Below are 27,890 nucleotides of genomic sequence, written 5' to 3'. Positions count from 1 at the left end.
TTGATGTTATATATGGCAAATTCTTTATTTTACTAACATTACAACAAACATTGAAACACAGCAAATATTCAAAAATCCCAATGTATTATGACAAGATTTAAAAACAAACATCTTGCTGGTGCTAAGATTGGAGTCTGGGTCTAGAGATGATGTTTCTTGCAAGTAGGGGTGGGGGTAGGGTAAGGAGTTCTTTAGAGAATCAGTCTATCATGTGAATCTGCTTCCAAAACACAGATTTGGATTTCTGATAGAGCTCAGTGCTAGAGCAAAAAAAAAAAAAAAAAAAAAAAACAAGCGGGGAGGCCCTGGCACCCTCCTACCGCAATCTAAATTTATTGTGGAAATGCAAAACGTGGCAAGGCTTGGTATTTATTGACTTAGTTTCTGTGTGATAGTAAACCTCCCCAGTCAGCCTTAGTTAAACATTCTTCAAGGCCAATCAAATCCTAACCCTGCCCCCAGATCAATCTGACACCCAGAGCTTTCTCTGTGGCCATCTGCTGAAGTTATTTGAGTTCTATTTAATTTAAATCCTATCCTGTCCCTGAAGCTCCAGGCCTAGGCAGATACTTTTAAAAGGGGGAGGGAGGGAGGCTTTCTTCCCATGATGTGGAACCTGATATTTTTAAAGCTTTAAATTTAAAACCAATCACCAACCATCCACCCACCCACCCACCCAAAGAAGTATCTTCAAATAGGTTCCATTAAATACATATAGCCACAACTTAGAATTCTGGGAAAATTAACCTTAAAAATACCTTGCTGGTAATAAAGACCCCCAAAACAGCTCACAAGTTTGATAGGCAGGACAGAACAATTATTAAAAAGGATAATGCCTCACCAACAAATATTTGAGACAATCGGCCATGTTGTCTATATCTTGAGACAAGGTGTCGTAGGGGCAGTGGGTTAGGAGTAGCCTAAAGCAAAGTAGACAAATGGAACCTGAGCATAACTCTAAATGATGGACAGCTCAGGACTACCAGAATGGAAGTTTCTAAATGTCTTCCTTTCTGTCATCCACAGGCCTAAGCACTACTACTTTCCTGAGAATAACCACACTACTAACAACACTTTCAGAAAAAATTGGGAGGCAAATCAAAGGAACTCAGAATCAAACATTTCACACAGGGAAGTCTTTACCTGGGATTTGTACATCTTTAAGCACAGGCTTGGTGGGAATAAACACCCCTGAGGATTCTACACTAACTAGAAAAATCGAAGTCTTTCACAACTGGTCCTTTTCTCCCACAATGCAATGACCTTAATGTATACAAGCTGTAGCTATGGCTCTATATATAGCTAGCTCATCAACCACCTCCATCACTGGACTTGTCAACATCCTAGCAACCATGTATATTTTCCTGGAATGTAAATGTTGTTACCACAACACATACCACATGCTGTACCAGACACTGGGGGCAGACAGCCCAGGGGTGTGGGTGAGATCAAGTCACTAAAGGTTATGAGCATTCAAACTTGGAAATAAGTCAAATTCTATCTACCCAAGACAATTCAGGCTGATTGGTAATCACAGTCCCAAAGTGCTGTGCATACTCATATCCTAAATAATAGTTGTGAGGACTGTAACATCCTGCAGAATTGAAATAAAGGATTTCCAGGCAAGATTCACAAAGGTACTCTTTTGTTTCAAATAGTATACACAATCTTAGTGTATCCATGACCTAGAATCACAAATGAACACATGATCCAAAAGTTCTAGTTACAGATTATATACAGGTATCTTGTTCAGGGCTACTATGCAATACTTAACATTAACCAGTAGCATGTCTGGAAGGTCTCAAAACCATGCTCACTCCCATTTATAAAAATGGACAGCCTTCTCAGTTAAGGTGGCCAAATAGCTGTTCTGATTTGCTTCAAATGGGCAAATGTCCAAGACAGGTTGATCAGTCTTCAGGTCCTGCAGCAACAAGCCACTGCCAGCATTCCACAACTTAAAAATACAAGCAGAAATAGAGGTCAGTAGTTAGTCAGTCTAGGTGGGTAATAACTGTCTCTAACCTTACTTAACAGTGTATAAAACTAGCACACCCTAAGTTGGCTTGAAAAGCAAGTTAAGGACTCATTTCTTTCATCTATGTGTCAGAAGTCTTCTAAATTATGTCTTTTGCAGAGACAGAAGAGTCAATGAGAAAAGACCACTCTCTCTCTATCCTCATAGAACTTACAGTTATTTATTTTAATTATGTGTGTCCATGTGGGGTACTTGTGGAAGAATGTGGATCTCCTGGAGCTGGAACTACAGCTGACTCTGAGCCTTCCAATTTAGGTGTTGGGAATCAAACTTGGATCCTCTGGAAGAGGACCCTAACATGCTCCTAAGTTCTGAGCAGTTTATTACAAGACACTTGTGAAGTATCTAAAATAGGGCCCAGTGAGGTGGTTTAGGGAAAGACACTTGCTATGCAAACCTAATGAGCCAGATCCAGGGAAAGGTGGGAGAACCAAGTCTGCAAAGCTGTTCTCTGACCTCTACCTGTGTACTGTAGCACCCATTAATGTCATGCACTAAATTTTTTAAAAGCTGAGGCATGCCAGGCATACCTTTAACTCTAGCATTAACAAGGCAGATCTGAGTTTTAGGCCAGCAAGGTCTATATTGTGAGTATACAATAAGACCATCGTTCAAAAAATATATTGAAATAACAAAAATGGTACAAAAATCACCACCAGACTCTTATCTTGAAACAATGTTTCATTGTGCAGCCCTGCCTAGCCTGAAATTCATTATGTGGACCTGGATGGCTTTGAACTCAGGGATTTTCTACCTCTCAAGGTATTGTGCTGCTCTGCTTGGCTTTTTGCATGAACGCTAGGAATCTGAATTCAGGTCTTATGTTTTCATGGCAAGCATTTTATATTTTACCAAATGAGTCAACTTCCCAATAAATGTTATAAGTAATCTTTAAAATGTTAGCAATCCTGTTTCCTTCCCTTTATTGTGCTATTACTTCATACTGTTTAACACCTATGTTGTAATCATTATATACCAGTGATAGTTTTGTGTGTGTGTATTTATATGAATGCCTCCCAACTTGTAAACTTCCTTGGAAACCACAGGAGAGTGTGGGGGCAGGGTTCTTCTGGTATTGCTCTCTGCCTTATTACCTTTAGAGTGGTGTGGTGGTGGTTGGGACTGACTCCCTCTCATATGCTAGAAAAGTCCCAAGACCCACAAATCCCAAACTATTTTTAAATATAAAACAGGCTCACCAGGGCCGACTTTGATGCTTCATCCCCAGTACATACTAGGACACTGCCATCATTCTCTGGGCTTTGGAAGATGGCACTTTTGGTCAATAGTTTGCAAGTGGGTCCCCCAAGGAATGTTTGCACAGGAAGGCAGGAACAGACTGGCTCTCCAGCATCATCTAGTTTGTAAGACATCTCCAACAGCACAGTTCGTATGGTGTTATGGCTTTTATCTATGAGATAGAGAAATTGGTGTTACCTCATGGAGATGATACAACAGAAGTCAAGTACCTGAACCTCAAATACTTACAACCTAGCTGGGTAGAAAAGCTAAATGCATTTAACCCAGAAGACCTACAAGCAAATATAACACAGCACCAATGAATTCAGAAGCCTGGGCTAGGATAAAGGCAGTTCTCTGCAACAGATTTTTCCTACTTGAGCTATAACAAGAAGAGTTACAGCTAAGGTACTTCTGAGAGACAGACAAAAGCTGGGAAACAAAATGGAACCCAAGCTTGCTTGCTTGCTTCCTTTCTTAGTTTTTTGAGACAGGGTTTCTCTGTGGCTTTGGAGCTGTCCTGGAACTAGCTCTTGTAGACCAGGCTGGTCTCAAACTCACAGAGATCCGCCTGCCTCTGCCTCCTGAGTGCTGGGATTAAAGGTGTGTGCCACCACTGCCCGGCTGCTTGCTTTCTTTTTAATTTTATTTTTATTTTATGTGCATTGGTGTTTTGCCTGAATGTATGTTTATGTGGGGTGTTGGGTCCCCTAGAACTGGAGTTACAGACAGTTGTGAGCTGTCATGCAGGTCCTGGGAAATTGAACCTAGGTCCTCTGGAAGAGTAGTCAGTGTTCTTAATCACTGGGTCATCTCTCTAGCCCCAAGCTTTCTATGCAAGTCATGGCATGTTTTTTAAGAGCCAAAAGTCCAGGAGTAGCAATTGAAAAAGTTTCCCAGATAAATGTGCAATGATGAGATCCACTCACAAATGGGCACTTTGATGATCAACTGAACAAACTTGAAACTCTATCCTGGAACCCATTTTTTTTTTTTTTTTTTTTTTTTTGGTTTTTCGAGACAGGGTTTCTCTGTGGCTTTGGAGGCTGTCCTGGAACTAGCTCTTGTAGATAAGGCTGGCCTCGAACTCACAGAGATCCGCCTGCCTCTGCCTCCCAAGTGCTGGGATTAAAGGTGTGTGCCACCAACGCCCGGCCCCTGGAACCCATTTTAAGGCCCCACTTAAAATCAGCGTGCACAGAGGCTTCTCCATTAGCCAGGCACGATGAACTAACCACTCAGTAATTCCAGGACTTCAGAAGCTGAGGCTAAACAACTGCTACAAGTTTGAGGTTGGCTGGTGCCATAGAGAGTCAGGAGCACTCAGCAGGACTGTCTCAAAAAAATAAAATAAAATAAAATGTCCTCTGTGAGTGGTTGTTTGCTATAAATTCCACTTGGTCTTTATCTCACTAAGTCAAAGCATAACACATTACAAAATTGTTGATCACAAATAAAGCACAATGGTTGACATCAGTCATAGAAATAAGTTCCTCTATTCATGTTTTCTTTACACTAGTCAATTCCCTCCTCACTCCAGAATGTTTAAGGGACAATGTCAATAAGCCTTAACAAAGACAGTCCTACAAGTCCTCTTTTCCTTTGTATCCGCTGACAGAACCCCCCCCCCCATGGTTAGTCCTTGTTCCCAAGGGCCCTACAAAGCCTTTTCCCTGGAGCTTTAAGCAGTAAACTTCCTTTTGTTATTTCATGAGTTTTGTTGTGCTGCCTATGTGTCTCACCTGAACCTATTATCTTCTGAACTGGTTGAAGCTCTCTTAGACAATAGCTGTCTAGGTAGGAATAAACTGGCCTCAGACCAGGTAAGAATCACAACAAAAGTGTATTCCAGTATAAACAAATTTCCTGTAATAGAGACACCTAGTTACTGGTGTTTGTCAGGACAAAGACACATCTTGTGACAGTTACACCATAACCAACCATTACTAAAGATCCACAATCACATTGGAATGCCTAGAACTCATAGACATTCTCTTGAGACCACAAGACCAAGTTGAAAAGGCAAACTTTCAGCAAACTGACCATCAACGTGGCTCATTCATCAGGAATACAGGTTTTTTTTTTTAAAGGAGAGAACAAAATAAACTTAGAAATTGAATAATTAATAGCTACTCAGAGTTCTATCCCTAGATTTGGAGGCAGTGAAGTTCAGCTGCCTAGATAGTCTCAGAAAACCATGGCTGTCAGTCTTACTTAACTGTTGGCCTTAAATACTGAACAAATAAAAACCTGATCTGGTATTAGACTGTTTCCACCTGAGCCCTTTTCTTAGGCGATGTGACCTGAATGAACGCAATGGACTCCAGAAGCACCTGGCAGAAAGGCGTGGGAGCCACCATCTTCACTGTAGGACTAATAGTTGCACCACAACCAGCCTATCAGCCTTACAGAGGGTCACCAGTCACTCGAGGGAAGGCCTTCTTCCCTGTACAGATCTCCCCCGACCACCGAAACAGCAGGTCCCTAAGAGCTTCAGAACTCACCAGGCCTGTAAGTCACGAGACAGTGTCGGGTAGTACTCTCTGTCTGAAAGTCTACAAAGCCCCCTGGCTCCAAGGACAGCACATGAGGCTTATGAGAAAAGTCTGTCTTTAGCTCCCAGAAGGAGGCATTCTCCAAGGTTCCAGCCAGCACCCCACCATAAGGAAATGCAGCCACAGCAGCTCTGGGTAAGTAGGACAGGGATACCAAAGGACATCTGAAGGCAAAAAAGAAAACCATGACACACACTCTAAATCCAAAACTTTGGCTGCTCCAGACTCATGACCAGGAGACCATATTTCCATCTCAAAAGAAGTCAAACAGAAGACTGAATATCTTCCAGCACCCTCTAAAAACAATTAGCTATCTCCATAGGAGAAAACATTATTCTATATCTACTTTCAACAGCATGCATCAGATGTTCCAAAAAAAAGCTGTTAACTAAAGCAACGACATTTTAACTCAGGAAAAAAATGATGATTTTTCTAAACTTCTCACCATAAACTCATAGTAACCCTTCTGTGTCAGCTCCAACCCCCCCCAGTTCTGGGGACCAGCACTGGTTAGACTTTTTTCTTCTTCCTCTTCTTTTTTTTTTTTTTGATTTTTTTCGAGACAGGGTTTCTCTGTGGCTTTGGAGGCTGTCCTGGAACTCCCTTGGTAGTCCAGGCTGGTCTCGAACTTACAGAGATCCGCCTGCCTCTGCCTCCCGAGTGCTGGGATTAAAGGCATGCGCCACCAACGCCTGGCCTCTTCTTTTTTTTTTTTAAGAGAAAGGATTTCTTTTTATATATCCCTGGCTATCCTGGAACTTGCTAGCCTCCAACTCAGAGACTAGCCTGCTTCTGCTAGAATGCTGGGTGGGATTAATGGTGTGCCCCTGGCCCCCATGTCTGGCTTTGGTTAGATTTTCTAAATTCCCTTCTGCAAGTTTACAAACAATACTACCACAAACACCACCACTCTATAGGCCATGTTCCTATGAATTTAATTATGCAGAAGTTACCATACTAAACACTTTATTTATTTATTTATTTATTTAATTTATTGAGACAGGGTTTCTCTGTATTGTTTTGGAGCCTGTCCTGGAACTCTCTCAGCAGACCAGGCTTGGTCTCCAACTCACAGAGATCCACCTGCCTCTGCCTCTCAATGCTGGGATTAAAGGCGTGCGTCACCACTGCCCAGTAACACTTTATTTTGGTATTTCAAGACAGGGTTTCTCTGTGTAGCCCTGACAGTACTAAAATTTGCTCTGTAGATCAGGCTGGACTCCAAATCACAGAGATCTGCCTGCCTCCCAAGTGCTGGGATTAAAAGTCTAAAATTGAATTGATTGTGAAGAGATGAAAGTACCAGATCTTAGATTGCTGGTCAACTGTTGAGACACTCTGAGGAATGAACTAATGTAGTAAAAATCTGATACAATGCTGTGATCAACATACATAGAAATGAGTTTTTCCTACCTGGCTTTCTGAGGAACTAACTCCTGTATATAGGCATTTGTGTTCCGAAGGTCATACATCAGAATTGAACCATTGGCCAGTCCGGCATAGATGTAATTGTTTTCATCAAGGCACCAGCAGCAGCTCCAAGCAGGACGTCCAGTATTGTAAGTCTGCACCACAGTATTTGTTTCTAGGCTGTGGAGTTATAAGAGATTTTACCAGCAAATCATGCATACAATGGTGATACTATTTAATACTAAAACATTTAAGTAATAATTTATTGAGAACATATCTGCAACCTAAACTATCTGGATTTCATATTTTCTCTGGGAACTGCATTGTTCTCAATTCCAAAACACTTGTGCTTTCTGGTCTGTAAACTTAATTCTTGAATTATAATGAAGTAAAAGGTAAGTTAAAGGTATGCACAAGAAATACATTCCCACATTCCCTTCTCTATCGATTATCTTCTCTATAGTTAACTGTCACACAATCAGTAAGCAACACAAGAAAGCAGAAAATATATGGAAAATGAAAAATTATAACCCAACCACCCAGAAGTAGCCATTAACAACACTGTCTAACAGCACCTCCCCCCAATACACACACTTTTTGTGGCAAACCTAGGGATTAATGCATGGTAGGCAAGCATTCTATCACTGCACTACATCTCTAGTTTATCCCTGCCTTTACTGTTGTTTGGAGACAGGGTCTCACTACGCAGCCCTGGCTGGCCTAGAACTTGCTGAGTAGACCAGACTCAAACACATGCTAACCACCATGCCTCTCAGGATCCCAAGTGCTAGGATTACAGGTGTCAATCACCATACAGAGTTTATATACTTTTATTTTATTTATTTGCTTTGAGACAGTCTCTCTATTTAGCCCTGGCTGTCCTGGAACTTATTATGTCTAAAACTCAGATCTGCCTGCCTTTGCCTCTTGGATACTGGGATAAAAGGCATGTGTCTGTTGCTTATATACTTTTACAAGGAGACAATGCCTCAGATCAGTAGGAGAACTAAGACTAATTTGATGCAGTGGCCCAGGCCCAATCTTACTCTTGACTCACCTGGTCAGTTTAATAGTGTTGTCAAAGGAAGCAGAGAGCAGCAGGCCTTTGGATCGACTGCTAAAAGCTAATCCACGTATCTGCTTGCTATGCATAGGAATATACTGACTGCTTTTCATGTTGGCAGTACTCAACATCTTAACACCAAAGCCTACCAAAAAGAGAGTTGGAAAAAAGCACATAAAAGTAAATTATGGCAAAAACTGAACTATCTTTTAAAGTAATCAGCACCTTTGCTTACCTTTCTTGGGATCCAAGTCCTTAGAAAACAGTCAAGTAATGAAAATGAATACTCCCCAGGCTTATTACCTTCCCCCACTTTGAAACAGAGTTTCCCTGTGTACCCTGGCTGTCCTGGAACTTGCTCTGTAGATCAGGATGGCCTTGAATTCAGAGGCCTGTCTCTGCCTCGAATGCTGGGATCAAAGGTCCCAGCATTTATGCTTTGCCCACATGCAAGATGTGTACCATATGCATGCCTGATGCCCTCAGAAGCTAGAATAAAGGTGCCAGATGCCCTGGAACTGGAGTTACAGGTTATGATGGTTGAGTTCAGCTGGGAACTGAACATAGGTCCTCTGGGGGAGAAGTTAATGAACATTACTGCTCTTAACCATCTCTCCAGTCCCAGCTTCATGATCTATGTGTGTCTGTCTCTGTGTGGGTTTATGAACATGAATGTGGAGCTGGAATTGGAGGTATATATGGTTGTGAGCCACCTAACGTGGGTGCTATGCTTTAACTATGGAACTCCAAAAGAGTAGCACTTTCTTGTCTGAAAGTGAAGCAAATGCTCTTGACCACTGAGTTATCTCTTCAGCTACCTATTAATATGTATAATAAAGTGACTATTATATTTCTGAAATTCTCTTATTTGCAATTCAAAATATTAAATTTTGTTTAAATTTGAATTAACCTCTAGAATAGTTTTACAAAACACTCAAATGTATTTTTTTACAGTAAATAATATACACAGGGAATATTCTCCTTGGACTACACCAGTGACCTACACTTCCTTCTATGTATCTCCTGGACTACACCAGTGACCTACACTTCCTTCTATGTATCTCCTTTCTCATGTTAACATTACTGGTTATTTCTACATTCTTTTTGTTTGTTTGTTTTGTTTTTCCGGAGACAGGGTTTCTCTGGGTAGCTTTGGCACTCACTCTGTAGCCCAGGCTGAGAGATCTGTCCGCCTCTGCCTCCGAGTGTGGGATTAAAGGCATAGTCCACCAACGTCAGGCTATTTCTATATTCTTGATAAATGATTTGTAGAATAAAAGCAACACACATGAAAGAATTGTTTTAAAGGAAGGTAATAGCCTGTGCAGTGATAAAAGTACTATTTGTAGCTGAAAGAGGCACTTTCTGTTTGTTTGAAGTAAGGTCTCACTACATAGACCACAGTGACCTCAACCCCCTGATTTCTGAGACTACAGGAGTGCGTATGCCAACAGACCCAGCTATTTATTCGTTCTGAGACAGGGTCTCTTTTTGTAGTCCTGTCGTTCTGGAACTTGCTGTGTAGAACAGGCTGGCCTGGCATGGAACTCAAAGAGATCTCTCTGTGCCTCTCAGGTTCTGGGATGAAAGGCCACTATGAAAGGCATCTTTGCAGCACCCAGAAGCATTTGCATTCAATTAACAGGGAACTGACAGAAAAAAGAGTGGATAGCCTGTTATCAGTGTTTAACCACCACTGAGCCCAAGAGGGAAGAGGAGCAAGTAGCATCTAATAGTGAACACAGACGATGAGGTTCTGAATTGGTTACCTGGAAGGAAGGAAGACTGAGGAGAAGGCTGTGAAACCACCAGGCAGCTCAAGCCATCACAGTATGCCATGATTCTGCAGTTTCCTGTCTGAGATATGGAGAAGGTCTTTTGGAAGTGGTATTTGTGCTGGTTCTGGCTGGAGGATAAGCAGTTCCCACAGACTGCTTGGGAGCCCTTCTGTTTCTGTAGAATTTGCTTCTCATGCCGCATCATCAGAGTTTCTAAGTCCTACAAGGAAAAACACTTTGCAAATGAACACTTTTATTTCTCCCTCAAGAATGATTTTTCTTATTTTAATGTTATTCTTCTTATATGCATTGATGTTTTGCCTGCATGCATGAATGTAAAGGTGTCAGGGACCCTAGAACTAGAGTTACAGACAGTTGTGAGCTGTCATGTGGGTGCAAGAATTTAACCTGGGTTCTCTGCAGTCAGTGCTCTTAACCACTAAGTCACCTCTCCAGTCCCCAATATTGATCTCTTGCCAATCATGAAAATGTACCATGAATCTTAAAGGACTGAATTTCAGAGTACTTTACCAAGTAACTGAAATAAAAAGAATGCAGAGAATTATCAAATATTGGTAGTTCTTAGTGACTGTACTGTGTCTGAAGCCCTCATGGAAGTCATAGAAGTATGGGTTTTGGGCAAAATGTCTTATCACTGAGAAAAACCAAAGCAATATTTAGATTCCTCTTGCCGGGCGTTGGTGGCACACGCCTTTAATCCCAACACTCGGGAGGCAGAGGCAGGCGGATCTCTGTGAGTTGAGGCCAGCCTGGTCTACAAGAGCTAGTTCCAGGACAGCCTCCAAAGCCACAGAGAAACCCTGTCTCGAAAAACCAAAAAAAAAAAAAAAAAAAAAAAAAGATTCCTCTTAAATTGTCCTCTTTAATTCTGATTCTAAAATTTTCCTCATTTAAGGCTAAGAGATGGCTCTTCCAGAGCTCCTAAGTTCAAGTCCCAGCAACCACACAGTGGCTCACAACTATCTATAATGAGAACTGATGCCCTCTTCTGGCCTTCAGCCAAACATGCAGACAGAATACTAAATAAAAACTTAGAAAAAAAACTCTGAATTAGAAGGACAAACTCGGCTGGGCGTTGGTGGCACATGCCTTTAATACCAGCACTTGGGATGCAGAGGCAGGCGGTCTACAAGAGCTAGTTCCAGGATAGCCTCCAAAGCCACAGAGAAACCCTGTCTCAAAACACCAAAAAAGAAAGAAGAAAGAGAAGAAAGAAAGGACAAACTGGACAAACTCACCTTGACACGGTTGTTGAGTTTAGTGCATTTATCAACGAGGACCTGAAGTTGGAGCCGGCACTGTGCAGATTCTAACTCAGCCTGCTTCCTAAGCATTTGTTCATTCAGTAAATCACTAGAAGGGAAAAGACAAGGGAAGATGGGTATTGGGAAAGATACAGAAGACGTCCCAGTGTAAGAAGGTAAGAAGGAACCAAACTGAAGCCATTCTGGATAGAACTTGCATTCTAAATAAGGATCAAATGAAGCTTATTTAGTTCCCAAGATCTCCCCAGGTGACTGACACTGACATCCTGGTTAGCATGTTGAGACATGAATAGTGGGCAAGCTGCCCAGCCATACTTGAGTAAACCAAACAATGAGAAGATGATAAGTGTACCAGAGATATGTTCCTAGGAAAGTCCCTAATGCCTGAATGCTGATTGGTGGAAAATGTAATTGTTCATAGTTTTTGTGCTTAAAAGCTCTGTAATAGTCTGGCTTGGGGTTGCAGCTCAGCTCCCGGAGTCTGTGCTGCAGCCTGATTCATCAGTAGTGGCTTGATTACAATAAATTTTTGGTTTTTTGCAGACTTGGTGTTTAAGTTGTGTTGGATCCAAGTGGACTCCATAACACTAACAAGTTGACATAGTTAAATTCGCATTGTATTTACTGTAAGTATGTCATGGCAGTATAATAAAGTACAAAATGATCTCTCTAGTAGAATGTGGAACTAAACAGCCAGCCCACTGGGGTTTGGTGTCAAAAGCAAACAATGGAAGCCAGAAATCTGACTTCTACTATTGACTGAAGACTAAAATAGTTGGGAAAGAACCAACTCACTTCTTGAGCTAAAGCAAATCATGAAAGATTAAACTTAAATGTGAAAAGATTATCTATTGCTGTAAAAGAAAATAAACTACTGTTGGTTGTTACAAAGTACATTAAATAAACAGAACTAAAAAGGGTAAGCTTAAAAAGATAAGGAAGTTTACACTAAGCAAATTCTTAAAAAAGGTCAATTAGAATGAAGGCAAAATGCATGAATAGGCATAAAAATAATATATAATCACAAATTTAAATGTACTTAAACACAATTCCAAAATATGAAACACAAAAACAAGATCCAAATTCCACATCATTGAAATAGCAAAGAGAAAAAGATATAAAAACTAGAATGACAATGCTGCCCTTATTTAGTTAATGAGAAATTAAAAGACTCCCCAAACTATTACAGTTCAACTAGACAGATGCATCAAGACAAGAAAATCAAATGAGCCCAAATATGGCAGTTCATTCCTGTAATGCCAGCAAATAAGGAGAGACTGAGGCAGGTGGATCATGTAAACTTCAACAGTCAGAGTGAAACAATTCAAAACAAACAAAAACAAACGTCCATTAGAGGGTTGGAGAGATGGCTCAGCAGTTAAGAGCATTTACTACTCTTGCATAGGATCAGGGTTCAGTCACCAGGACCCACATGACAGTTCACACTTGCCTGGCACTCAAGTTCCAGAGGATCTGATGCCCTCTTCTGTCCTTCGGTAACACCAGGCATACATGGTACAAATATATTCTCGCTGACCAAATACCCATCCCATGCACATTAAATAAATAATCTTTAAAAGACAGACAGGGGTGGGAAGGGGAGTTCAAAGTTATCCTTGAATACCAAGAGCAAGGCCATTTGGACTACATGACACCTTGTCTCAAAACAAAAAAACAAAAAAACACAGGTGATGAACAACATCCTTAATTTAAGACATAGGTAGCAATGAAAAGTTTGTGCAAAAAGAACATAGCATTGTACTACAGCAGTTGGTAATCTACAAGATCAGATTTCAGAGTTATGAGTCAATTTGACAAATTTTCAAAGATTACTAGAACTACATCTTGATCTTAAAGTAGTAGAAACAAGCACAAACAAGAGATTGATGCATCTACATAGAAACAAAACTTGAAGGCTGTGCTGGTGATTACTATTCAGGAGGCTGAAACACTAGGCTCACAAATTCTCAGCTTGTGTGTCTGCAGAGTTCTTCAAGACCAGCCTGGACAGAGGCAGGTGGATCTCTGTGAGTTCCAGACCAGACTAGTCTAACAAAGTGAATCCCAGGACAGCCAGGACTGTTACATAGAGAAACTATCTGGGGGAAAACAAACAAACAAATAAGCAGATGGATTTTATGAGTATGCATGTGAACCTGAGTTTATCTAACAGTGCCCCATTAGATCCACTGGAACTGGAGTTAAAGACGGTTGTGAGTTATCCAATGTGGGTGCTTGGAATGGAACCTGGGTTCTCTCTAAGAGTAGCTAGTAGCTCTCAATCACTGACTGAGATGAGGATGAGCCTATGTGGTATAGGCTGGCCCTAAACTGCACGACCCAAGCAATCCTCTTGCCTGAGCACCTGAAACTACCATAAGGGCAACAGTGTGACAGCTTCAAACTTAAAAAAAGAAAAAAAAGAAGAATTGAGTTTTAGCTGGGCATAGTGGCTATGCCTTTAATCCTAACATTTGGGAGGCAGAAGCAAGCAGATCTCTGAGTTCCAGGCCAGCCTGGTCTACACAGCGAGTTCCAGGACAGCCAGAGGTACATAACAAGAGCCTGTTTCCAAGGAAAAAAACAAGAAGAAAAAACAAACCCTAAAAAGAACAAAAACAAAAAACAAGCCTCCAAACAAACAAAAAGATGATTTTCAATATGGTCTGGAGCTCATTAATCGCTGTCTGGTTTTTAATTTCCCATAATTCTGTATTAGCCTCCAAAGTGCTGAAATTACAGGTGTAGACAACCATGCCACACCAGATTTTCATTAAAAAATTTTTATTCCCCAGTGCTAAGATGAAATCCAGGGTCTTGCAAGTGCTCTATCACCAAGCTGTATTTCCCAATTTCAGCCTCATGTCTTGTTTTAGTTTTTAGAGACAGGGTCTTTCTATGTAGCCCTGACTATCCTAGAACTCTATATAGATCAGGCTAGCCTCAAACTCACAGAGATCTGCCTGCCTCTGTCTCCTGAGTGCTGGGATTAAAGGTGTGAGCCACCACACTTGGCTTCCAGTCTCACATTTTTAATTCTGTATAGAAAACATCATGTAGAATGTGATTATATAAGTAACAGTGATGAGATTGTAACTTCAAAGATCCTCAGAAATCCTAAATCAGAAGTAAGTAAAACCCCAGCATCATACCAAAGTAGATGGATAATTTCCTTATCAGATATACTTAAAAAGAAGCAAAGAGCCGGTGGTGGTGGCGCACACCTTTAATCCCAGCACTCGGGAAGCAGAGGCAGGCAGACCTCTGTGAGTTCGAGACCAGCCTGGTCTACAAGAGCGATACAGCCTCAAAAGCTACAGAGAAACCCTGTCTCCAAAATAAAAAAGAAAGAAAGAAAAGAAAAGAAAAATGCAAAGAGTGCCTCTGGATAAAGAAAAGGATCTCATATTGAATTTGTATATCCTCCTAGTCCTGGGAGCAGTCAAAGGCTTGTATAGGCAGCAAGCAGATGGGTTAAACAGGCACCACAAAGAACTAGAGAAGTCTACCCAGGCAGCAGTGGTGGTGCACACCTTTAATTCTCTCTGTGAGTTCAAAGCCAGCCTAATCTACAGAGTGAGTTCCGGGATAACCAGGGCTATACAGAGAAACCCTGCCTTGAAAAAAACAAAACATATACACACACACACAGACACACACAAATAAAAACAACAAACACCCAAGAAACAAATAAAAAGCAAAATAACAACAAAACACTCTAGCTAGACAGATTTTAAAACTTTCCCCCCTTTTATCACACTTACTGTGTTGAATACATACATGTGTTTGGCGGTCAGAGGACGAGGTGCAGGAGTCAGTTCTCTCCTTCCATCATACAGGTCTTGGTTATTCAATTTGCTGAGTAAGGCTTGGGAGGAGCAAGTGCCTTATCAACTAAACCATCTCACCAGCCCTTACCTACCTTTTTATGCGTTCATGTTCACTATTATCCAAAGCTTTGAGGGATCGGGCATAAAGGACGACGATGTCACTGTGCTTGGCTTTCTTGTTGCACTAAAGAGTCCAGTAAGACACAATCAATACAGTTCTAGGGATTCTGACTCAATACATAGTCCTTGTTTATGGTCCTTACCTGAGGACATTTTCGTGTTTGTCCTTTGAGCCACTTAGAAATGCATTTATAGCCAAAGAGGTGCCCGCAGCGTAAGGCTGAGAGACGGTGGTCCCCAGCACTGGTCCATTGTTCCAAACATATTGTGCAAGTTTCCCCTTCTTCATCATTGTCCACAGAAGGTAGAACGCTGGGTTTCTGGGGAGACTGCTGGATTAAAGTTGAAATGCATCCCAGTGAGAAAGTGCAAAACAGTCTCGAGTACAAACTACCAAATAAAACTGCACCAAAATGATGTAAACTAACTGAAAAGCCATAAAGAATGTATAACACCTACTAGATACATATCATTTTTAAAAATACAATCTGACAAAATATACATTGTATGCTAAGTATATCTATTTCTAGGGTGAAGTGAAACCTTATACATGCTAAACATGTCTTCTACCATCAAGCTGAATCCCAGTAATACTAATTTTTTGCTATTTTTGAGAAAGGACCTGAGGGCTGGAGAGATGGCTCAGAGGTTAAGAGAACTAGCTGCTCTTCCAGAGGACAAAGGACCTGAATATTGACCCATACTGGCCTCAAAATCAGATTCTCTCTCTCTTAAAAAGATTTATTATGTACACAGTGTTCTGTCTACATGTTCTGGCCCTCTGAAGGCCAGAAGAAGGCACCAGATCTCCTTACAGATGATTTTGAGTCACTATGTGGTTGCTGGGAATTGAATTCAGGACCTGTGGAAGAACAGTCAGTGCTTTTAACCTCTGAGCCATCTCTCCAGCTCAGATTCTCTCAATTTAGCCTTTCCAGTGCTGGGATTACAAGCATGCACCACCACACCTGGCATACTTTTTCTTTACATCCATTAATTTAGTCTTTCATGTGGGGTTAAGAAGACAACTTTTGGGGGTTGGCTCCCTGTATCATGGGTCTCAGGAAATGCCTTTACCAATGAAAGAGCTACCTCTCTGGCATCCCATTTTCAATTTTTTTTAAAGATTTATTTATTTATTATGTATACAGTGTTCTGCCTGCATGTATGTCCACAGGCCAGAAGAGGGTACCAGATCTCATTACTGATGGTTGTGAAACACCATGTGGTTGCTGGGAATTGAACTCAGGACTTCTGGAAGAGCAGTCAGTGCTCTTAACCTCTGAGCCATCTCTCCCCCATTTTCAATCTTACAAGATTCTTTGATTCTTTTCTTTTCTAGTCTAAACAAAGAAAAGTTGTTACCAGTCTAACAACAGGTAGTAGGTAGGCTATTTTTTACTTTTTGGAGACAGATTTTGAAGCATGTACTTGAGTGCCCTCCCTCAAATTTATGGCTTCTTTTTAATTGTTGTTACACATTCACGTGTGTGTGTGTGTATGTGTGCGCGTGTGTGTGTGCGCGTGTGTGTGCGCGTGTGTGTGTGCACGTGTGTGTGCATTTTATTTGTTTTGTTTCTTGACTTTGTAAACCAGACTGTCCTTGACCTTACAGAAATCTGCCTGCTTCTACCTCCCCAGTGTCAAGGAAACTCTTTATCCATGCAAAACTAAACTAATCATTAACTCCTATAGACATAAAATATTCAGCTTATTCCATACAAAGTAGACTATGAGAAAACAAAGAACATAAAAATCTTAACAAAGTCACACACTGATCAATAGGCAATTATTTATAGTTACTAAATGCAACTAAAGAAACTATTTTTTATTTATTAGACAGGCAAAAAATAGCTATCTGCTGATACCAATCACTACTATATGTTTGTTATCCCAGGACTTGGGAGGCTGAGACAATAGCAATACTATAAATTCAAAGACCACCCTGAGCTACTTAGTAAGCCAATCAGGAGTACCAAGTGAGACCCTGTCTCAATAAGAAACCAGACATGCTTATATTCTGTTGCTGTGGGTATTAGGCTGCATACATTTTCAAATGCAAGTCTTGTCTATCAACATTAAAACACTTTCTTTGATATAGCAATCTCTGCTAGAAATATCTCATGAATATAAACACAATTATTTGTTAAGATAACTGCCCAAGAATGCTTTTGACTTATATCAGAAAAACTTTAAAAAGGAGGGGGAAAAGAGCAACAATGTTCTTAGCAGGGAATCGACTAAAATGTATTCTATGATGAGAAGCAAATAAATGCTAAAACAATGCCTGTCTGGGCTACCTAGCAAGACTGTCCCAAAACAAACAAGCAAGGCAGGCCTGGTGGTGCATGCCTTTTATGCTAGTACTTGGGAGGTAGAGACAGGGGGGGTTTCTATGAATTCCAGGTGAGTATTGTCTATACAATGAGATCCAGGTAAAGCCAGGACTACATAGTGAGACTCTGTCTCAAACAAGATTTTAGTCACATAGTAATCACATTCTGCTTGTTATTTTTTTATAATTTTTTTAAATGGCATTTAAAAAGCATGAGAGGAGGCAGTCATATTAAAAAGAAGCAATCACAGCCAGGTGGTGGTGCACATCTTTAATCCTAGCACTTGAGAGGCAAAAGCAGTCAGGTCTCAAAGTTCTAGTACAGTCGAGGCTACACAGGGAAACCCTGTCTCAGGAAGCAAAAAAAAAAAAAAAAAAAAAAAAAAAAAGGGAGGGGTGAGGAAGCAGTCACTCAACTAATAAGTGAAACAGAAACCACAAATGGAGTTCTCATCCACAAAGCCTGCAAAGCTTTTTCCAATTTAACCTGCAGTCATTTAAAATGAAAACCTTAACTTTCCATTTAAAAGGATGTGGTATCATATGCTTGAAACCCTAGCTAGCACTTAGTAGACTGAGGATGGAGAAATCTGAGTTAAAAGTCAGACTACCTCCATATAAAGCCTTATATCAAGACAAATGAAAGGTAGAAAAAAAGGAAGAAAATTCATGTTACCTCCTTAAGGACTGCATCACCTCCTGTGACAGATGCTGCTTCTTGTTCTGCTGAGATAACTCCTTGTTCTATCATGTTGTATCCAGAAACGGTAGCATAGATAACATATAAAAGCAGAAGTTAGTTAGGTGCTAGAAGCTAACAAGGGAGCCTCACTGCAGTTGCTTAACTCCAGTGCCTTATTATTACTATTTGCTTATTTTGGATATTCCATAAGTGGACAAAACATTATTATCTACAAACATCCAACACTCAATTTAAAAATCAAATCATGGGCTAGAGAGATTGTTTAGATCACTGGATATTTTTGCAGAACACTCAGATTTAATTCCCAACATACACATGATAGCTCACAGCCATCCTAACTTCAGTTCCAGAGAGAACCAGATACCCTCTTGGGCAGTAGGCATACATGTAGTATACATATATGCAAGCAATATATTTATACAAATAAAATTTGTCTAAAGAATAAAAAAAACACACAAATTCTAAGCCCTATTCCATTGTTTTAGTATGTTTGACTGTAAAATCCTTTACAATACCAATAAAAACTTTTTTTATATAAATCACATTAACATTCCTTGAAAATAGTAACTTTGTAATACCATCTAACACAATTACCTAGTTTATATTAAAAATTCCCCAAGAGTTTTAAGGTTGCTCTTTACAGTTGATTAATTCTCATCTTTTTCACTATATGTATTTTTGTTTGTTTTACTTTTCGAGACAAGGTTTCTCTGGGTAGTCCTGGCTCTCCTGGAAGTCACTCTGTAAACCAGGCTGCCTTGAACTCACAGATATCCATCCACCTGCCTCTGCCTCCAGAGTGCTGGGATTTAAGGCATATGTCACCACCACCACCACCACCACCACCACCACCACCACCACATCTGAAAAAAAAACAGTTTTTCTGGGCTGGAGAGATGGCTCAGCCTTTAAAGGCTAGGCTCACAATCAAAAATATAAGAACAAATCAGTTTTTCTAATATTGGGCACAAAATTATTCCCACCAACAATTCCAATGAAGAACACGCAGTAAAAATAACTACACGTGCTACAAATAAGACATCATGGTTGGGTGGTGGTGGTACATGCCTTTAACCCCAGCATCAGGAGGCAGAGGCAGGCACATCTCTTTGAGTTTGAGGCTAGGCTGTAGTACCAAGCAAGTTCCAGGACAGCCAGAGCTGTTACAGAGAAACCCTGTTTTCAAAAATCAAAAAATAAAAACAAAAACAGGGTCTGGAGATGTGGTTCAGCAATTAAGAGCACTTGCTGATCTTGCAGAGGACTGGGGTTCAGTTCTCAGCAGCCACATGGTGGGGCTCATAACCATTAATATAACTCTAGTTTCAGATAATCCAATGTCTTCTTCTTGGGCACAGGCACGTACATGGTACACATACATATGTGCAGGCAAAACATTTATAAACATAAAATAAAAATTTAAAGATATCTAAAAAAATTTTAAAGGAAAAAGTTATTTAAAGAACACAATCTGGGTATTAGTGAGTTTTAAATGTAAAAACAGGACATCTACTTTAGGGGGTCTCTGCTCACAAACTGCTAAATAAAATTCCATTTACACAAAATATACTAAGACTCGAAAGTCACTCAGACTGATAAATTTATCATTATATAGCCCAAGCTGGCTTTACATTCACATTGTCCTATTGCAGCCTCCGTGTCCTATTGCAGCCTCCAAAGTGATGGTATCATAGCATTTGTACCAACAACATAGGCACACAAAATTTCTAAATATACAGTCCACTTCCTCAGATGTACTGAAGTGACTAAGGCAATGTTATCTTGTCCTGAAGCCATTGTGTCTGCCCAGACACTTCTCAGCCTTCTAGACACATCCACCTTGGCAATACTTTTGGTATTATCCATGACCCTGACCATGGTCCAGATGTATTAGCCAAAATAATTAAATGTTTATGCAAGCTAAAACATAAAGCTAATAGAACTAAAGGATGCATACATCAATAACTGTCATGTTATATCTGGAAAATACTGCTAAATTCTGGGAAAAGATGTTACAAGACTACTCACTTCAATCCCCTCTAACACTGATATAATTGTGGTTTGTCTTTAAAAATGATGTACTTTGGCACCAAGAGACATTTTGGAGGTGTTAGCCTACTTTTGGTCTAGCCATTATTAAAGGGTTCTAACAACTGGCTTAATTAGTGTGGTGGTCAGTAACTATCTCAGGCGGATTACTGCAGTATAAAAAAATGAAAGGGAATGTAAAGTATTATTACAAAGGGACTGATTTGTTGGAAAACAAAACACAGAAAATTATGAGACAGATTAAAGTCTTTTGATTAAGTCACCATAGCCAGTGAAAGCTATCTATGTCATGTGGATTTTAGTTTTGGGAATACAAATCTGTATAAAATACAGACCTGGGATGTTAGCTTCAGGTTCTTCTGCCTGGACAACAACCTCTTCATTCTCTTCAGAGCTGTCACTGTCAGAATCAGTACCTGATGTTGGATTCCTAGTCTCTGAAGCAGGAGCAGTGGCCGGTACATAAGGCTGAGACCTGCTTACCTGAAAGTAGGCATATACTGGTGTTCTTAACCTGTATGTATATGGAGACAAAAAAATTGCAGTACAATGGACCACCGTTGCAACATTATTCTCTGATGATGTGAAGACAATTCTAGTTATCTCAACCTATTTCAAGGCCATTAAATGCTTCTTTTGAAATCTGAGTGGAAACTAACATATTATAGGGCTGGAAAAGATGACTCAGCAGGTAACAGCACTTGTTACTCTTACAAAGGACCTGGGTTTGGTTCCTAGTTCCCATGCGACAGCTTACAACTATCTGTAGCTCCAGATGTGTCTCCTGACTTTGATGGGCACTAGGCATATATATCGTACACTCACAGGCAAACGATCGTATACATAAAAATAGAACTGGGTTGGAAAGATAGCTCAATGGTTAAGAGAACGTATTGGTCTTTCAGAGAACCCTGGTTCAGTTCCCTATACCCACATGGAGGCTCACAATCATTTGAAACTCCAGTTCTATGAGATCCAATGGAGGCTCACAATCATTTGTAATTCCAGTTCTACGAGATCCAATGCCTCTGGACTCTCATACATATGCCTACACAGTTCCCCCACCACAGACACATAGTTTAAAATAATTTCTTAAATAAAATATATATAACTTTAAAAAGAGAGAAAAATAGCCGATTAGGCAAATATTGGCTAAATATACATTTTTCTCCATTCAATCATGGGGCTTCAGGAAACCAATTACCAAACAGAGCCCATGAGTATTCTCTCCAAATAGACCTTGTATTCCAACAGCACTGAGCTCCCCATAGTGGCTGCCAAACAGTCTATTTGCAAGGCTACCATGGGTCTAGACAAAGGGATGACAATAGGGAGCATTACAAAATGTACCAAGATTCACTAGTTTTACTTTACTAAGCACTCCTTAGATTCCTTATTCTTCTATTTTCTGGTACAGAGCCTAGTAAGCACAGGGTCCAGAGTTCCTGAGCTGGAACATTTTGTTTGTGTCTCATAATGGAGCCTCAAACATGCTGGCCTTGAACTCACAGAGGTCTACCTGCCTCTGCCTCCCAAGTGCTGGTATTAAAGGCGTGCATCACCACACCTAATATGGTTATTTGTTGTTTGTTTTAATAGACTAGGTCTCAAGTAGCCTAGTTGGCTTCCAAGAATGACATTGAATTTTTGATCTTCCTGGTCTACCTCTCAAGTGTTGGGATTAAAGGTATACACTACCATTCCCAATTCATTGATGCTGGGAATCAAATTCAGGACTCAGTGCATAGTAGGTAAACTCTACAAAATCTGATACAGCTCCTTAGTCAGGGGTTTCCTAAAACTAAAGAAATCATTTTATGCCTGTTTTAAATTAAGCTTAGTTCTTTTTGTTTCTGTTTTTTTGTTTTGTTTTGTTTTTGAGACAGGGTTTCTCTGTAGCTCTGGGTGTCCTGGAACTCCATCTGTAGACCATGCTGGCCTCATATTCAGAGACAGACCTGCCTCTGCCTCCTGAGGGCTGGGATTAAAGGTATGGGCTACCACCCCCTGGCTTTGTTTTGTTTTTAAAATAAGATATCCATCCTCATTTTGGGACTAAAAGTGCTGGGATTAAAGGCATGCACCACACTGGTTGGTCTCTTAAGATTTTTTTTTTACATTTATGGCATTTTGCCTACATGTATGTCTGTGTACCACCTGCGTGTAGTACAAAGGCCAGAAGGGCACCCGATCCTGTGGAACTGGGGTTATTAGATGGTTATTAGCTGCTATATGAATACTAAGACTCAAATCTTGGTCCTCTGGAGCAGCAGCCAAGTCCTGAGCCATTTCTTCAGCCCACCCTGTTCTTTTTTTTTTTTTAAGATTTATTTATCTATTATGAATACAACATCCTGCCTCCATGTATGTCTGCACACCAGAAGAGGGCACCAGATTTCATTATGGATGGTTGTGAGCCACCATGTGGTTGCTGGGAATTAAACTCAGGACCTCTGGAAGAACAGTCGGTGCTCTTAACCTCTGAGCCATCTCTCCAGCCCCCCACCCTGTTCTTGAGTTAAAGAATACACTTAGATTTTCTTTATCATCTGTAGTCCTTAGCTTTGTGATAACAGGTACTCTCATCTATCAATATCTCTAGGATAAAATTCAATTTCACATATTACTTATAATATTTGATGAATAAATGATGGCTTTGGCAGCTAGAATCGAGCAGGACAGAGTTTGTAACCTTGGCGTATATCAGCTCACTATTTAATTTTTTTCCTCAAATTGGCCTCTTGGCTAAGTCTAACAAACAAAGCACAAAAACATAGTTCATAAATCTGAAGCAAACAGTCCTAGGAAAATTTAGCTATACAAATTTAGTGTAAAATTTGCTTGGAACACAGTATCGGGGGAAAATGTTTTAATATTGAATTTATCTTGTTAGGGAATCCATGTTCTTTCCAGGGAATTGCAGAGCCTTGGACTTTTTAGGTTTACTCACTTGCAGAAAGTCACATGGCTATCCATCAAATGGCTTGGTTGACACATCTTTCAACACCTGTTCTACAATCCACCCCTCATAATTAAATTATTATTATTATTAGCAGCAGCAGCAGCAGTAGTAGTAGTAGTATTTTTTTAAAACTATTTATTAATTTGCATTGGTATCAGATCACCTGAAACCAGAGTTACAGACAGTTGTGAGCTGCCATGTGGGTGCTGGGAATTGAACCCGGGTCCTCTGGAAGAGCAGACTAGTGCTCTTAACCTCTGAGCCATCTCTCCAGCCCCTAGTATTAGTATTTTGAGACAGAGTCTATGTAAAGCATGCTATCTTCAAGCTTACAGAGATTTGCTTGCCACGGGCTGGATTAAAGGCATGTATCACGATATCAGAATAAATCAATCTTTAAGTGGGCTGGATTAAAGGCATGTATCACGATATCAGAATAAATCAATCTTTAAGTGGAGCACACCATGGTTGGGGAGACGGCTCAGCAGGTAAATCACCTGCCATTCAAGCCTAAGACTAGAGTTCAAATACCCAGAACATCTGTAAACGTGGGAAAGGCCACTTATAATTCATGGTGACAAGAGATTCCCAGAGAAAGCTAGTTAGCTAGCCTAGCCACATGGGAGAGTTCTAGGTTCAACTGAGATCCTGCCTCAATACCCATGCACACTCATACATATGTGAAAACATTTTAATTAAAAAATAAAAGGTGGTGGTGGGGATGCTGCAGAGATGGCTGCTCTTCCAGAGGTCCTGTGTTCAATTCCCAGCATCCACATGGTGAGGCAGAACACTGTATACATAATAAAAATAAAAAATAAAAAAGGCCAACCTTTCATAAATACTGTTGCTGATAAACTTGCCTCTGGTTTTCAAAGCACATCACCAAAACTACCTCCTCAATACTAAAAGAAGTAAACAAGGCAAGCACTAATTTTATCCGATCTATCAGGAAGTGGGGACTCTGAAAAAGTTAACTTTGGTTGCACTGGAGGTGTGACCAGAATCTGAGTTTTACAATTCATAGAGTGTGTGGCGTCAATCATTTAACATTAACAGTAATCATATAACATTAACAGTTATATAGTTTACCTGGTAGCATTTGGCCTCTGAGACCCTCCAGTTCTTGCCCTCAAAATAGATGCCGCTCTTCTCCGTGTTCTCACTGGCCCCACACTATGGACTGAAGGTGAAGGTCTCAGCAATTCCAGCATGTTATGAAGTCTCTGCAGCCCACTGATGAAGTTGTTCATTGAAGCTTCCGTAGCAGCTTGGACAGTTTGGTTAGCATCAGATCCCTGTCCATGCTCCTCAGAAGTTCCTGGATTGGCAGTCTCCATATTTTCTTCTGAGGGCTGTATTTCCTCTGTCAAATCAATGGATGCTGGTGGCACAGGCTGTAGGGGGTGCAGTCCACTTTGGCTGCTGACCACTTCAGCAGGCGCAGGCTGACCAAGGGCTCCTCCTTGGCTATTGACCATTTCAGCAAGGGCAGGCTGGAGGAGAGGTGTCCCTTGGCTGGCAACTTCAGATGCAGGAGCCTGCTCTACAGTACCATCTAATGGTACTTGAAGATCACAGTCCATTGCTTCATGAGCCATCACTAGGGATAGAGTATTTTGTAAAACATATTAGTAAAACAGGTTAAAAACTAAACAAACAAACAAAAAAGAACATGTTATATAGTTGATATAACCAGTCTTTCAGAATTCCTGTTTAAGATTCTTTTTTAGCAAAACAGAGGCCATAAAAAAATTTTTTTAATTAATAAAGAAATGTTTTGGCAACCAGCCTGGAGGATCACCATGAATTCAAGGTCAGCCTGGACTACAAAACAAGACCAGACCAAACCATTTACAGCCATTTTCCTATAATCATAGTATGCCCCAAAATAAAAAGACCTATAATTAGGAGGCTTAAGTATTGTATCCAAAAGTAATCTCCCAGAAAGCCTGCAATTGTCTCAATCTACATACATACATTTATCAAAACAAACAAAATGCTGCATATAACAGGTAACACCAATCTTTCGTAGCATCAAAAGTAACAAAGGATATACAGAAATGCCATTTTTTGGTACATGTGGTGCTGGAGGACCAAATACAGGGCTTTGCACACACTAAGCATATTGCTTCTACTACCTAGCTCTGCCCACCCATCTACTCTCAGCCACGTCACAGAAGACATTTTTACATTTGCAAGATGAAATTTAAATTTCTTTGAGGAAAAACTGGGGACTGACGTTTAGTAGTAGCATAGTATACACAGGTATTTCGATTAATCCAGGCACACATTACAATCACATCAAAGCCAAACTTGCTGGACTTGGTGACATATCTGTAATCCTAGTACCAGAACGGCAAAGGCAGAGGCAGGAGAATGGTGAATTGGGTTAGTCTGAACTACAAAGCAGGTTTCAAAAACCCGAGCTACTTAGCAAAACCTTATTTTAGTAAATAAATTTAATTAATTAAAATAAAGTCCAAGACTCACTAACTCTTAGTACTGAATGCACAGAATTTTTTATTTTCAGCATGGTTCTATATTTTAAAATGAAATTTCCTCTCATCTCATGCCTAGAGAGCAACCAGTTCTGATTTCAACTGGAAGGTAACAGCAGAGAATTACACACAGCATCGATTTCATAACTGATACTGTATCTTCGACTTCTCAAAACTACAAGGAAAAACACTCCAAACGATAAACCAAAACTACAACTAAGAACATACCAGGCCCTATATATTACTAAAACTCCAATAGACTTTTTTTTTTTTTTTTTGGTTTTTCGAGACAGGGTTTCTCTGTATTGTCTTGGAAGCTGTCCTGGAACTTGCTTTGTAGACCTCTGCCTCCCGAGTTGCTGGGATTAAAGGCGTGCGCCACCAACGCCCGGCTTCCAATAGACTTCTATAAAAGAACCTAGCAACTTTACCTTTTATGCAAAAAAGGAGATAAGCTTTTTAAAAAATCTTTACTCTTCCTCAAAAAAAAAAAACCCACATAAACCAACACTTTTAATGTGGTTCTAAGGTTTAACGACATCCTCACCAGAATCATCTTAAACAAAAGGCCCTGCCATTGCTTAGTGTCTCAAAACAGTAACTCCATCCTTAGGGAGGCAGAGACAGGAGGACTGCCTCAAATTTGAGGGCAGCCCGGGCTCCAGAGGGAAATGCCACAAACAAGCATGCCTAAATTACTTATTGATGCCCTCTGGAGACATCACTTCACACTTATGTAAACAGAAGGCAGGACCGGATCAATAAAGGCAGAATGCAGGGACACACAACTGTCCATCCACTCTGAACATTACTTCCTACAGGAGGTCATTTGAAGTTTACAATTAAGTCCGTTCCTCGATCGCATTGGTAGAAAGCAATAAACACGACAATTCCCCCAAATCCTGTACACGAACCCAGGATTTTGTCTAAAACAAACGCTCGGGCCCCGCCACTTCTTCTTTACCCTCAGCACGTTACAAAAACGCTAGTCTGGTGGCCACGAAATGTCAGCAGTCCCCAAAACGTGAACTTTGGCCGGGCGTTGGTGGTGCACGCCTTTAATCCCAGCACTCGGGAGGCAGAGGCAGGTGGATCTCTGTGAGTTCGAGGCCTCCTGGTCTACAGAGCGAGTTCCAGGGCAGTCTCCAAAGCTACAGAGAAACCCTGTCTCGAAAAAACAAAACAAACAACCCCCCCAAAACCACATGAACTTCACATCTGCAATCTTACAAGGAAGTTTGGAAACCACAGGGCGGGGAGGGGGTACGGCCCCCAATAAACAGGACGTCGGGAGGCCGTGGGCATTCAGTTTGACCTGGGTTCAGATCCAGGCTCCCCTTTTAGTACCTGAAAAACCCAAAGTAAGTTTCCTGTCTATCCAAGCCTACTCACCCGCCGAAAAGAGATCATGAAAACACTTACGTCACTGCTACACTGGAGGGATGGTGGGAAATTTTCAGTTCTGCTAAACAGCGAGTAACAAGAGCCAGTGAGTACCTGGGGGGCACCTGGAGAACTACGCCGTCCGGGGCCCGCAACCTGAGCAAGCGGAACCCAGCTTCAGCTCCTTCCGGAGAGCACGTCGTTTCCGCCTTTCTCGTCCCCGACTCCCGTATTCCTCGGGAATGCAAGGAAGAAGGTTCAAGGAGCTGCTCCGGAAGGAAGGAGACCGCTGAGTTCCCAACCCGCCCTTAGCCAACCTGACTAGGCCCCGCGACCATGCACGGGCCGAGAGAAGACAATCCGCGTGCAGGGACACGCGGCCCGAGGAGCTGCAGGTATCCGCCTCACCTCACACTGCAGGGGCCAGGTCCAACGCCCAGCCCGCCCGCCACTTCTGATGTCGTTACCGCGCAAAACCCAGCTTGCATCCGCGCCAAACAACTCTGCAGTTCTCGCTCGAGCCGCGAATCAGCGAGCTCCTATTGGCCAGCCACCAAGAGCGACGACCAATCCCCTCTCTTCTTCTTTCATTGGTCGCCGCTGACTGAAATAGTGGCACTCTCATTGGCCAGCTCTCG

The 27,890-nt window shown here is 41.0% G+C and overlaps 1 protein-coding gene across 3 annotated transcripts; it reads right to left on the bottom strand.

The window, feature by feature from the left end:
* On the bottom strand, nt 1–27,804 carry Rfwd3 (ring finger and WD repeat domain 3). 3 transcript variants are annotated; one of them, XM_005073044.4, is made up of 13 exons: nt 27,661–27,804; nt 24,461–24,971; nt 20,742–20,920; nt 18,331–18,398; nt 15,463–15,651; nt 15,292–15,383; nt 11,343–11,457; nt 10,075–10,303; nt 8,300–8,450; nt 7,246–7,422; nt 5,782–5,996; nt 3,238–3,449; nt 1–1,957 (listed from the first exon to the last, which is right to left on the bottom strand). In XM_005073044.4, exons 2-13 carry the CDS (start codon nt 24,967–24,969, stop codon nt 1,814–1,816), a joined length of 2,280 nt encoding a protein of 759 aa, XP_005073101.1. In that variant the 5' UTR covers nt 24,970–24,971; nt 27,661–27,804; the 3' UTR covers nt 1–1,813. The 3 variants fall into 3 exon arrangements, with proteins under 3 accessions (XP_005073101.1, XP_012971157.1, XP_012971158.1); XM_013115703.3 differs by lacking the exon at nt 27,661–27,804 and adding an exon at nt 27,367–27,497; XM_013115704.3 differs by lacking the exon at nt 27,661–27,804 and adding an exon at nt 27,292–27,447.
* Between the last annotated feature and the right edge of the window lie 86 nt (nt 27,805–27,890).

This window comes from Mesocricetus auratus, unplaced genomic scaffold, assembly GCF_017639785.1.
Source record: "Mesocricetus auratus isolate SY011 unplaced genomic scaffold, BCM_Maur_2.0 Super-Scaffold_6723, whole genome shotgun sequence".
In the NCBI taxonomy this organism is placed as follows: Eukaryota; Metazoa; Chordata; class Mammalia; order Rodentia; family Cricetidae; genus Mesocricetus; species Mesocricetus auratus.
This window is presented reverse-complemented; position numbering and strand designations above follow the sequence as displayed.

What these genes read in the sequence shown, in the direction of transcription:
- Rfwd3 (XM_005073044.4), bottom strand. Translation starts at nt 24,969, where the DNA reads ATGGCTCATGAAGCAATGGACTGTGATCTTCAAGTACCATTAGATGGT. An exon ending in GTGATGCAGTCCTTAAGGAG is followed by an intron (nt 15,652 to 18,330) that starts GTAACATGAATT and finishes ACTTTAATCCAG; the next exon opens with CAGTCTCCCCAGAAACCCAG. An exon ending in TCTCGTGACTTACAGGCCTG is followed by an intron (nt 3,450 to 5,781) that starts GTGAGTTCTGAA and finishes TCTATCTCATAG; the next exon opens with ATAAAAGCCATAACACCATA.